At 42.7% G+C, this 13,311-nt stretch overlaps 2 protein-coding genes across 2 annotated transcripts; one reads left to right on the plus strand and one right to left on the minus strand.

The window, feature by feature from the left end:
• Positions 1-1,889: 1,889 nt before the first annotated feature.
• On the plus strand, positions 1,890-4,712 carry LOC118416359. The gene is made up of 4 exons (XM_035821452.1): positions 1,890-1,976; positions 2,324-2,422; positions 3,092-3,209; positions 4,583-4,712. The coding sequence occupies exons 1-4, from the start codon at positions 1,890-1,892 to the stop codon at positions 4,606-4,608; spliced, it is 330 nt and encodes a 109-aa protein (XP_035677345.1). The 3' UTR covers positions 4,609-4,712.
• Positions 4,713-5,204: 492 nt separating this feature from the next.
• LOC118416360 lies at positions 5,205-10,244 on the minus strand. The gene is made up of 5 exons (XM_035821453.1): positions 10,016-10,244; positions 8,010-8,200; positions 7,497-7,626; positions 6,549-6,702; positions 5,205-5,592 (listed from the first exon to the last, which is right to left on the minus strand). The coding sequence occupies exons 1-5, from the start codon at positions 10,242-10,244 to the stop codon at positions 5,361-5,363; spliced, it is 936 nt and encodes a 311-aa protein (XP_035677346.1). The 3' UTR covers positions 5,205-5,360.
• Between the last annotated feature and the right edge of the window lie 3,067 nt (positions 10,245-13,311).

Consider the following 13,311-nt stretch of genomic DNA (forward strand, 5'->3'; position numbering starts at 1 on the left):
CCAAATTACAAATCATTGGAGTCATTACTTTCCCGGCATCGTTTTCTTTCTAAATTAGAAGGTAAGTGGCGAGAAAAAAAAGGGTGAAGTGTGATCAAACAATTTGACCCGTACACTTCAGGTCGCAGCTCAATTGTTCACTTTCTTGTCGTCATCCCTTACCTAATGTTACTGGGTGTCGCCTACAAGGTAATGATCACAATAATTTGAATTTTGGTGTACTTTATGAGTGTACGTGGGATTATCAATAAGTCCTCGGTTTTACCGAGAAATAGTAAGCACAGCTTAGACTTCGAAGCATAGATGTGAAGTATAAAGTGTTATACAAATATGTACCAAAATTCAAATTATTGTGATCATTACGTACTTTGCAGGCGACACCCAGTAATGTTAGGTAAGGGAGAAGGAAAAAAACGTGGACAATTGACCTGACCTGACTGTGCGGGTCAATTTGCGCTGCTGGAAGGCAGACACCCAATTTTTTTTTTTGCTTGAAATAGGAAGAGAATCATTATCAAACATTTTGAAAATGTCTTTTGTTAATTTACGGCATGGGGAACTCGACCCACACGTCTGATCACAATTCACACCACTTTTTTCTCGCCACTTACCTTCTGATTTGCAAAAAAACCAATGCCTGTAAAGTAATTACTGCAATGATTTGAAATTTGGTGGGTATTGATAAAAGGCTTCATACTATGATGTTGTGCCTGAAAATTTGAGTTGTGCTTATTATTTCTGGGCGAAGACAAAGACCCGGAAGATATCATTAATTTTACTCTTTTATTAAAAGATTAGGAGAATTCTGCTTAAGAGTAGACGTGCAATGTGTGGTAATCTGTACAATGAATCACACTCTAGTCCGCCTCCATCGCAAGAAATTATCGGGCAGTGTAGGAAGTTCTGAGCCACAGGACCCTCAAACGTGATATTGTGACATTTGTAACTGCACACTATCTCATATTAATGAATGAATGAATGAATGAAGACCTTTATTGTACAATTTTGCCCAACCGAGCTAAGTACAGGTCACAACAAGTCGAGATATATACATATAAAAGTATCACAAATCTAGTCTAACACAAAAGTTCGGCTTCTTCTCGATTCTTGGTAATTGTGAAAATGTAGGACTGTATGGGTTTCGCTATTGTCGGTTTGTCAAAACGCATGAGAAATATAAACTTGTCAGTGCTACTCATGTGTCTAAATAGAGTATTTCTATCATTGACATACATATCGCAATCAACAGTGAAGTGCACTTCATCTTCTACCATGTTTGAGGTACAAAATTGGCAGACTCTTTGTTCTAGAGGAGTGCGGTTGTGCCTTCCTGATTCAATTCGCAGTCGGTGGCAACTGATTCTTAGTTTAGCAATGGTAGTTCTGTGCCGAATGTTTGTAATTTTCAAATACTGCTCTTCATTGTATGTGGATTTCAGAAGTCTGTACTATTAATGAAGGCTGACTTCACATAATGTATGAAGAAATGATACAAAGGTCATATTTGTTGATATATGACTGATACATGGCTGATATATTATTTGCGTTATTTGGGTAGAGATATGATACGATTTATGCAAATGGGAAGTTATTTATCAAAGAGAAACATTTGGGTAGGTATGAGGTCGTGGGGTTATACTTGTATTAGCTTATAAGTTGCTAACCACTGGAACCTGCCCTATATATATAGCCTGAGATCTCATATATACACGCAACGTCGAAAGTAAATATCCGACAGGACATTAAACACATGGCGCTTTCCCACCGCCTGGATTGCACAAGTCCTCCCATAGACGTACACGTAGTCCCACTCACTCATACCGCCCATACCCTACAAGTAGACCCGATCACGCATACTGTCCAACACCACTGTCCCAACACGACCCACCATGGCGTCCCCAGTCGCTGTTCTGTGCGTGGTTCTGCTGTCCGTCTGTGCGGCTCTTGCTGACAGGCCGGTCCAACAGTTTGAAGAGGTGAACCATCTCGATTTATTTTTCTCTTCTTTTCTACGTTTTAAATTCACTTTTCTCCTTTCGTCCTTGGAGTAGGGGACTGGACATGTGCCTCCAACAACTTGTATCATATATCTTTTGTGTCATACGGATCATTTAAGTTGATCATTTAAATTTCTTCCGTTACAAGCATACGTATCGTTATATTTTACAACATTTTGTATTTCGCTCATTTTATCTATGTCCATGTTTTTATATGTACAGTGGTGGCTCTAATATACGTCTGTCACCGTGAGCGTGCAACCTTTACGTCTCTCATGCCTTTTTGATATCTTGATTTCTTTATTTGAAAATGTGAATCCGATCAGGCGGGGTGCGTGCAGGACGGAGTGGCGTACCCGATCGGCGCCTCCGTACCGGATGATGACCCCTGCACTTTCGGCTGCTTCTGCGCCAGCCCCGGGAACGTAAGTGGTCGGAACACTTTGTAACATTTTGCATATTAATTCATAGTTAGGATAAACCGTTCTTCAACTAGATCTCTTTTACCTATCAATTCACAAGTATGATATAAAAACCCTCTTTAACAAGATCTCTTCCGTGTCACTGACGAAAATTAGTCGATACTATCTGAAACCTATAATCGTTTCCAAAACCATATCCAGTTGCTTGAGTAATTGCTATTTGGCGTATCTTATTACCCTGGTGTCTAACCTTCCTCTAACAATATTTTTTTTCTTAAATATCTTACTTACTCTGTACTTACTCTGTAAACTAAGTTACTACAGAAGTGATAAAACGAGAAGTATGCTGTTGCAAATGACGTGATACTAATACAGGTAACTGAACAGTTTTAAGGTCGTACTCTGTTTTGCTAAAATCAGATGTGAATGCACCAGAATGATGATTTTCGTACTTTGGTACCCAAAGAAAATCAAAAGAAATTTTCACAGAATCTACTGAATTTTAAACCAAACATATGGCCAACCACTAGACTTGCAACGGAATGTTTGGTTTTAACATATCAACTGTATATATATATATAATTGTATAACGTATTAACTGTATAGCTATATGAACACATGTATGCTGTATCATTTTCACATGCTATTTTCTCATATTTAAACGTTGTACAGGTAGTCTGTGCCGTGGTGAAGTCCCCCCGAAGCTGCGCCTTCATGCAGCCGCAGTGCGTTGATGCCGTCTACGTGAACGACCCCATGCAGTGCTGTCCCTACATGACCTGTCCTAACGGTGAGAATACTAATATAGTATGTGTTAAGAGTGTTAAAGACTTAAGCTGTAGCCGCCATGTTGGTGGGTTGGTAGATCCAACATGGCGCCTGACTATATCGGATGGGGAAGTACCTCTGTAGCAGCAGCACAGGACTGTTCAAGTTTTACAGATCTGATACAGCACTCTGCTCAGAAAGGATAAATTGGCACAAAAAAAAACGTCAGCAAGAGTAAAGAATAGAGTAATCATATATGTTGGTGGGTTGGTAGATCCAACATGGCAACTGCAGCTTGTGACCCAGTGTGCATTCATGTACGTGAACGTGAACGACCCCCATGCAGTGGTGTCCCTACATGACCTGTCCTAACGGTAAGAATATTAATATAGTATGTGATGCAGTGATACAGTGTGTATGTACGTGAGAACAGACAGATGCGTTTTGTGTGTCACTGTAGTAAAGGACAGATTAAACATAGCAGTAGCCTGTGTATACACAATCTCTCACTGGCTGGGGCCCTGGGGCGGCGGCAACTGTAAGGCCGGTCGCTAGAAGCGCGATTTTAGTCAGGCTAAATATTAACAGTAGCCGCCATATTGGAGGGTAGGTAGATCCAAGATGGCGGCTGGTAACTCTGTGTACAGGGTTGCCCCCGCATGACCTGTTTCAACAGTGAGAACAGACAGATGTGCACAGTTTGAGTACGATGTCACTTTTAGTTTTACTGTGAACGGTTGTTGGAGTGCAAATACAACATGGCGACTTATCAGTCAAGCTGAGACGGGGAACGGAATAGTCTTACCTGTACTTTCGACGTTTCGCTTGAGTCATGTACTCTCAAGTAAAGTTGTGGGTCATTCTAATCTGACAAAGGCTGGGGGCGGAGTTGGCAATAAGCTAGTTCGTGGTTTGACTTGCGCATGCGCAGTTTGATGTATTGTGGGCACCGGGTACGTGGTCCTTTTCACCACTGCAGTGCTGGAAGAAAACGTAAGTAGTTCTGGAGTTTGTGAAAATATAATTCTAGTTTTGTACAACGTCTTCACTACCATAAACGGACTTATCCTGTTTCCTTTGTGAGAACTATCAGGTTGGAGTTACGCAATCTCTCACGGCAGACTAGATCATTCCAGCTTCCTTTGACGCTTTGTCTCTCGACAATTTGTGGAAAGAATATCTTCAACGACTAGCACATTTCTCACCCTGTATCCCCACCGTACACCGTCCAAATTGCCAGGTGGGCGACCAGATCATCCCTGCCGGCCAGACTGTGAAGGTGAACGGTGCGGAGTGCCGCTGTGACGACATGCTGTCCGTCTGTTCCGTCTCTATAAGCCATGAGATAATGTTGCCTTATAACTAACGTGTTAACCTTGTTTCCGTTCCGTACAGGTCCGAACTGCCAGGTGGGGGATTAGATCATCCCAGCCGGCCAGACTGTGGAGGTGAACGGTGCGGAGTGCCGCTGTGACGGCATGCTGTCCGTCTGTTCCGTCTCTACAATTCACGAGATAATTTTGCCTTATAACTAACGTGTAAATCCCGTTTCCGTTACGTACAGGTCCGAACTGCCAGGCGGGGGATCAGATCATCCCAGCCGGCCAGACTGTGGAGGTGAACGGTGCGGAGTGCCGCTGTGACGGCATGCTGTCCGTCTGTTCCGTCTCCATAAGCCATGAGATCGTGCTGCCGCAGAACTAACGTTAGTTTGGGCGGCCAATGAAAGCAAATGTACAGCTCAACTGGCATAAAAAAACATCATGCAACGGATGTCAGCTGCTGAATCGTCAGAATCATCAGAATACACTCCTTTGCAAAGTTCATATTTTGTTACAAGAATTTCCTTTTCTCCCTCGTGTATCTGCGTGCGTGTGTGCGTATGCATGTGTGTGTGTGTGTGTGTGTGTGTGTGTGTGTGTGTGTTCATGTGTGTGTGACTGTTTGTGTATGTTCGAGTGCGCGCGCGCGCGCGTGTGTGTGTGTGTGTGTGCGTGTGTGTGTGTGTGTGTGTGTGTGTGTCCGTGTGTAGCCCTCCAACCCTAAGCGCTTATACAGACTGCAAGGATGCAGATATTGATAGATAATATAGATCTGATGCAGAAACGCTGCCAATTGCTTTTTAAGCTCTATTACAGGAGGACAAATTTATCAAGATTCTCTGATGTAATCACTAGAAATGCCCAAACAGATCGGCGGGGCCCGGGTTATAGTTCGGTCTGTGCTCAAACTTCTTCCAAAGCGAGGGGCGTCCTGCGCATGCGCTGATGACGACCATCCTGTCCCTGAACTCCAGAAGTTCTTCCTTGATCCTGGTGTCCAGTTCACGGACCGCTCTCGCGAGATCTCGGCCCTTCACCCGGTCCATGGGCGGAGGGTAGCCCTCTCTCATCATAGCCAGGTACCTGGGTTGGAGAAGGGGATTGTTTGTCAACGTATGATACTGGCGATGTATTGCAACAAAATGAATAGCACTTATCTGGCATATGAGACTTCTTACATTAATGCATTCGGTGACAGTATTTTAAGTTCTTCCATAATGACTTGTATTGACAGATTTGTAAGATAAAAGAAACTTAAAACCATCTAAAAGTATGTGAGTCGGTTTACGGTTTAGCATAGTGAGAAGCATAGTGGGTAAAATGTCAAAGGTAAAGGCCCCTAACTATTGTAGACGTGTTATGTCCATATATCAGGACTCGGAGGCCGTCAACTTTGACAACCACCCACCCAAAAAGAATATCGCTGAGTATACGCAACTTATAGGGCCTTCACACTGAAATCGAATCAGCAGGAATCAAGCAGAACCAGCCGGAATGAAGTGTTTGCAAAATTCTTGCCACATTCGGTGCCATTCCGAGTGGGTATTCCAAATGGGCCTTAAATCCCTTTCACACGAGAAGGAATGAGCCAGAATGCCGTCAGAATGAAAATAATTTTCTATTCCTGTGAATTCGTAGTGTATTCTAGACATTCTCACTGCATTCGAGATATTCTTTCGGCCGAATTCTGGCAGGATTCGAGATGGCTTGCCGTTTCGGTTCTCCATCGAATGAGATAAGAATGTTTCGAATAATGTTGGAATGCCACGGAATGCGGTCAGACTGCAGTTAGAATAGTTAGAATACACTTAGAATCCACTATGAATGCCATTCGATATTTCTCCACTTCGAATGCACCTCGATAGTTTTTGACATGTCAAAAACTTTCGAGCCAGCCAGGAGAACGGGGACGAATATCTGGAATGCAGTAAGAATGTTTAGAATACAGTACTTTTTATTCCGACGGCATTGCGGCTCATTCGTGCTCTCGTGTGAAGGGGGCTTTAGACCTTGTCTAGGCTTATTTGTCGAACACCGACCTTTGTTTGTCTATCCGAACGGGAACAGTCCTGACCTCGCACGTGACCTTGACGAACCCGTTGGCGCGAAGCTCTTCCGTCAGCTTGTTGGACGACACGCTGGTCTCCTGCAGCAGTTTGTACCCGGCGGCCGGGAGGGGCAGCGAGCACAAGCCTGGAGGAGAAACGTACATCATGACAACTTGAGTTAGTTAGGCTTAGGTCCCATTTCCAGAACGGGCCCCGGCCGGGATGTTTGTGGAAACGAAAAATTAAACTGTTTTCCAATGAATATACACAATTTATGCTCCTGAATGTGCTTTGCCGTTTTTCTAATCATATGTTTTTTCGTTTCCGAAAGCTAGTCCCGGGTTGGGAATTGGGACTTAGGCCTTAGTGTGGCGTCACGGAAGAGTACATGGCTCATCACCAAGTGGTCTCATCAGGTTCGAATCCTACCGTGTCACCGATCTTATGCCCTTGAGAAAGGCACTTTGTATACATGAGTCTCCTTACTTCACTCGGTTGGAAATGAGTACCTAGCTTCGGCTAGGGCCGTCCTTTGGATAGGACGTTACATTAAGGTCCCGTGTTTGAGGAGAGCCACACTTAGAGCACGCTAAAGAACCCAACAAACGTCGGAGCCCTTCCTGGTGTGAGTGGATCAAACCTTATAGTCTAGTCCCCCGTCACCTTATACATAATATCCTTGCCTACTCTATCCCTAGGGCCTATTCCCCTAAAAAGATGTAATGTTTGGTATTTTAAAGTTTATCATTATTTATCTGTCCTATTCTCTTACTCTACAAGAAGAGGTTTGCATCTTTCACATGTTTTTAGACCGCGAGACATAAAGAAAACAGTACAAAATAGAAAGCCTGATACAAACGCCTAACACACGCCAAAACCAGCCGAAGCCGAACCTCTGCTTGGAGAGTGACATTTTCTCATTTGTCGTGCACAACGTACCTACGGGCCGATGGATGATGATAATTTTCCCGTCTTCTGTTAACATGTTGGCCACGTGGTCGAACATGCTGCCCGTGTTCTCCAAACTACCCAGCGCGTCATAGAACACCACTCTGTCGTACGGCACCGCCTGGTTATTTTATGGCGATGTAGGAAGACAAGGTATATGTTATACACAGTAGTGCCACGGTCAAGCAACTTACCTACAGAAGAACTTAATTGCACGTCAATCGCACACGGTACAATGTATGGCAACAGCTATCACACATAGTACGAAATAGTCGCAAATAGACTAAAACCTACATCCCTAATTACGAAAACAATAAGGCCCAGCCAAGGTCGTTGATATACAGTAGCGTTACAAATCCAATTCCGGTATATTTTCTCATAACAAAGGCAGTCTTTTTAAAATGAATTTACCAATTTTTGAGATTGTGAGAGTCGTTATTATTATTCTTCTAAAGATATAATGTATACAAATTTGTTTGTAGTAAAGATAAGGTATATTCCTACCTTTCCCGCGTCACTGAGGAAGTTTCCTGACGACTTGACGGGAATGGCACCCGCCACAGTGGTGAAGTCCTCCTGCGTGTTGGGGTACACAGCGCTGGCGGGGAGCGATCTTCTCAGGGGGATGGCGCCGGCCTGTACCCCGAGGTGCACCCGCTTCACCTTCGGAGCCAATACAACAAAACTCAGAATTCCTGCAAACAGTTTAGAAATTGAAAAAGGCCAACACAATAATATCCCAGTAAGTTAGAGACTGTGTCCAACGTGCAAAGAAAGTGTAGAAGATGAGTATCATTTCGTGATAGAATGTCCAACTTACATAGAAGAGAGAACTAAATTAATGTTTCGATTTTATTTCACACTGTACACTGTATAACTGTTTCTTCGAATATTGCATAGCCTTCAACCTACACCTATTGTCACATTATCAATTTAATTATACTATGTAGTAAGTTATCTTATACAATGTACCTAAGTCTGCATTACATTGTACTAGGGCTGGGTACCGGTGTGACAGCGATCTCGCCCCCCCCGGGGCGAAATCACTAGTGATCTCGCCCTCCCCGGCTAGTGATCTCGCCCCCTACCTTGCCCCCCTTTAGCGATTTCGCCCCCCCCCCCCCCCAAAAAAAAACGGGTTTACATGACATTTTAGAAGTTGATTGGTATAAATCACAAAATGCAGTTTCAGAATGATATAAGTACACGAGTTTGATACATAACTCCATTCATAGTATCAATTTTAACGTAATTACATGGTAATAAGATAGTTGAACTTGTTTCAGACAAAGAGGGTTGGGTCCCTTGTATTCCCATTATTGCATATACCTGAGTCTTGACATAAGATGTATTTCATTGTATTCACCTGTCCTCAAGCAACCTATATATCTCCAATATGAAGTCCCTACCATGAAGTGACCACAAACGAACTATGTAATGTCTTTATTGATTATGCAAATAGTAGGTATTAATTAGAATAACGCACATTTTGGTATATGCACCTGGCCAAGGGATATCTTCACCTCCAACATGACTGTTTTTTCTAATATGTAGGAACTGATGCATTTACCCGTGTTTCTTAAGACTGGTACTTTACCAGTGTTTGTGTAGCATTTAGCAACAGCTATATCAACTTGCGCGTAGATAGTGATTATAATGAGAAACTATGGAAATGTTTCCAGCACAAGAAAGAAAACACTGTGACAAATTGAAAACATATAGCTGACGTATTCCGTACCATACACGGTGTTGATTTATACGTTCGCAGTAGCACTGTTTTTATGCCATGTCATGTTTGCACCGAACAATATAGTATCGACTTTCGAGGTATGACATCTTACGGTACGGTAATAAGGTGCCATATAGGTACCAGGTAACACACCATATACGTTACTCCCCAGGTGCAGTATAGTACCAGGTAGCGCACCTGTAATATGTAGTAACCAGCTGCTCTTGGGGGGGGGGGGGCGAAAACGCTAAAGGGGGGCGAAAACGCTAGTGATCGCTGGGGGGGCGAGATCGCTGTCACACCGGTACAAAAAATTCAGGTCCAGGTCCGGTTCAGGTCCAAAGGATCAGGTCCAGGTCCGGACCTGAACCTGGACCTGTTTCAGTATGACTCATACCAATGGTCTACTTCATCACTAGAAAGACATTTGTTTGGAATGTATTAGACTTACACTGGCGTTTTAAAATCCTACAACGCTAGCTGCACCTGTACGATTGGCTGTAAAACTTGGTAGAAATTATCATAAACTCTACTCTACTTCACTCTTGTTATTTTTTTCCACCTGCAAGCCCCAAAACGTTTGAATGCCTTATAAAATAATCTGTTAAATTTCCAATCGGTCCAACATTCGGTCCACCCAATTTTTTCAGGTCCGGTTTTTCTGGACCGGTCCAATAAGAAAAACCGGTTTTGTACCGGTACACTGTACCGATACCCAGCCCTACATTGTACCCGTTTTACAAATGTTGTGCAATAAACTTTGACTCGCATACCGGTTTACGTAACGCGAACTTGGCTTCTAGCAGCGGCGCGAAGCTACCGCGGTAGTTCCCGACGTACGCGACGGCGTGCTCGGGGTCGATCCCGACCAGATCGTCGATCAGAGTTAGGATCGCCTCCCCGTGACTGTCACCGAGGGTGTAGGGAATCTTCGTCGGGCTGCCTTCAACCTTATCCCGCCGACGGTTGTCGTGTCGCCCCGGTACTGAAGAAGCTTGCACCACGGACATTGTGGATACAATACCAGCGACAAGCTTACACAGAAAGGGTACAGAAATGTGTTGCAGATATCGCTGATTTCTGACGTTTCGTGACGTTACCCGGTGTTCGCCAGAATCAGTGCTCGGTCCTTTTGTTACCATTTTCCCCGGTGACCTAGCTACCGGGCGTTAAATTTTTAATAAGCTACTGCGCTTTTCACGAACTATACCATCTATATATGAATCAATCGATCAAGGGACGTAGCCTTTAATTTATTAATCACAAATCAATACGTCAGGATTGATTGAAAACAATACCACTTGGGTTGTTTCTATTATTCAGAGTTACCCGTAGCAACCGCTTCGTCCAAGGGAAAGCACAGTAGCGGTACTTGACATCGCGATGGTTTACTGTTTGAATAAAAATGCAAATACAAACACCCTTATCAGCCTGAAAAGACTTCATGTAAGATTCAAGGTGGTATATCACTGCACTTGGGGCACCGGTGCGGCACTGTGGGGTTCGAACGATTAGTCATCGAATTCGAGAGATGAAGAACAAATATTCTTACGTTTTGTGTCTTCTAAGTCATACTTTTACGTATTACGCAATATCTAAGTTATGACCAATCGGCGAAAATAACACAAAAGTGTCGCAGTGAACGAACCCCGTAGTGCCGCACCGGTGCCCCAAGTGCAGTGAGATACCACCTTTAGCAACCGCTTCGTCCAAGGGAAAGCACAGTAGCGGTACTTGGCATCGCGATGGTTTATTGTTTGAATAAAAACGCAAATACAAACACCCTTATCAGCCTGTATAAAGACTTGATGTGAGATTTACTGACCTGGGGTAAGTATAGAAGTACCCATAGGGGAAAGGAGTTATTCTTATTACAACAAAAAGGACGTACAGTACACAGTGGTGCCGTACTCAACCTGGCTAGCCTATTTTATAGGACGATCTTTATTTGCATGTTCTTGCCCTCATGGGCTAAATGCAGTGAATCGATAGTATTAGTTGAAATACTAAAGACTAGATACTATTACAAGTAGTGTTACAAACAGTGAACAGTTGGATAGACAAAATATCTGGAGCTATGTTATCAGTATAACTATCGTTTATATCCCTCTTCCCTCAAATGGAGTGTATATGAACCCACATGGTATATCAAAGACACCACTGGACAGAACATGATGTGTACATGACATGACATATGACATACGACAGAAAACATGTAAACGGGGACGTCTGAACAGTGTCGGACAATTGAATTAAGGAAAGTAGTCTCCCAGTGTGTACGTGCCTACGGTAGAACACAATAAAGACGAAGTACTTGAGCAACACCAGGTTACGTCACACATGCTCCTACTGGTTTTACAACCAGTTGTCACGTCCTACAGACGGTAACACGCATTTGTCACAGTTTTTATTAAAAAAAATCTCGTAGAACTCCCCTGTGGAAATAAATGTAAAGAAATATCAATCTTGCAATAAAGTTATGATAATAATCTATTGGATTATAGCCCTCCAGCGGCGTGTTATGGCACTACAGTAGAATTTCCAGTTTTCATACCAAGTGTTCTGGACATGCTATGGTCATGACTCATAATAATTCGTTGATAGGGAGAGTAAGACGTGTAGGCTTTGCCTTTTAGCTCCTAGCGTTTTTTGTGGGACTGTAGAGGCCAATCTTGTTTCAGGATTTAACAAAGAAGAGCTCAAGAAGAGCTTATTTTTCTGTCAATCTCGAAGTGTAAAGCGTTTCGGCAGCTGGTAGTGCCATGTGACCTCGCTACCGCTCGCTATATACCAAACACACCGGTTTACCCTACTGTTTCCGATAAGTGTTACAATCAATAGATCAATCTTCTACGACAATTCTTCATCTATAATCCCGTGTCGCCAGTGGGATTTACAGTCAATCATGTAACTAGTGTACATCATTGTGTTTGATAAAATCTCTTGCTTTCTTTATACAGGACAAAGTTTGAGGTGAACATAGTAGACCCGATATGAAAAGGTCTTTTTCATTGACATTGTACATCCCTGTATGATCTCATGTTACCGTGTTTGTGAGAAATTAGGTTACGAAACAATGGAGGGGAGACCCAAAAGACGGGCCCTTAGCATTTATTCTTTCTTTTCTAATTCCCACAACTTCCTCGTCTTGGACGTTCGGATTTACTTTTTTGAATTGTCTTTTCAATAGGTTTTGCGTACGTTACTTGGTGCTTGACCAGGCTGAAATATGCCGCCAATCCGCTAGGAGTCAGTACTAAAAAGTTATATGTTTTCCTCAAACGTTTCAGGATAAGATGCCGATAAGGCCATGTTGACTCTATTATGTGGATGGCGATCCCAAAACTGATGCAATCGTGCGAAGAAAAGGGTTGGTAAAACATAAATTTCCTTCATTAAATAGTCAGAAAAATTGAACAAATTACTAAACTCACATGTATGGTACACCGAAGAATAGATTCATCTTTATTTTTGTTCTTTCACATCTTCCTGTTTGACTTTGCCATTCAACGACATTAGTTTTCGTTTTTTGACATCATTGTTTTTTTTAATTTACGGCATATATGTTATTCACTTTGCAGCTTCTTTGTACACTTACAGTATGGTCGAAACATGGGGGAGGGGGGAACGTAACTGGCAAAAATTGATGTGAGCACGGATGTCATCCATATAATCTAATTATTAATGATCTTTGATTGCATGTTTTTGCCCGCATTGGCTAAATGCATTGATTCAATGGTATAACATGAAATACTAAAGATCACTAAAGACCAGATACTATTGCAAGCGAACAGTTGGATAAACAAAACATCTGGAGCTATACCATCACTATAACTATTGTCTACATGCCTCTTCTCTCTTCTTTAAACAAGTGTATACGACCACACATAGTTTTTGTTGCAGAATGTTGTCTGTGGTTGTCATTATACATTCAAATAGTTAACTGTTTACATCGTGTGTCTACATCGAGAATCGACATCGCCTAAGTACTGCGTAGCAACCCTCAATAGTAAATTACTCACAGTCTAACAGTGCCTGGTGCTGGGGGTGGTAAACAAAGCTCAAATAGGGGCAATT

The sequence above is a fragment of the Branchiostoma floridae genome, chromosome 5 (assembly GCF_000003815.2).
Source record: "Branchiostoma floridae strain S238N-H82 chromosome 5, Bfl_VNyyK, whole genome shotgun sequence".
In the NCBI taxonomy this organism is placed as follows: Eukaryota; Metazoa; Chordata; class Leptocardii; order Amphioxiformes; family Branchiostomatidae; genus Branchiostoma; species Branchiostoma floridae.

Excerpts from the sequence above, each read along its gene's own strand:
- LOC118416360 (XM_035821453.1), bottom strand. The coding sequence starts at position 10,244 with ATGTCCGTGGTGCAAGCTTCTTCAGTACCGGGGCGACACGACAACCGT. Across the intron at positions 6,703-7,496 it reads CATCATCCATCGGCCCGTAG|GCTTGTGCTCGCTGCCCCTC; the intron begins GTACGTTGTGCA and ends TTTCTCCTCCAG. Across the intron at positions 5,593-6,548 it reads GTTCGGATAGACAAACAAAG|GTACCTGGCTATGATGAGAG; the intron begins GTCGGTGTTCGA and ends TCTCCAACCCAG.
- LOC118416359 (XM_035821452.1), top strand. The coding sequence starts at position 1,890 with ATGGCGTCCCCAGTCGCTGTTCTGTGCGTGGTTCTGCTGTCCGTCTGT. Across the intron at positions 2,423-3,091 it reads TCTGCGCCAGCCCCGGGAAC|GTAGTCTGTGCCGTGGTGAA; the intron begins GTAAGTGGTCGG and ends AACGTTGTACAG. Across the intron at positions 3,210-4,582 it reads CTACATGACCTGTCCTAACG|GTCCGAACTGCCAGGTGGGG; the intron begins GTGAGAATACTA and ends CGTTCCGTACAG.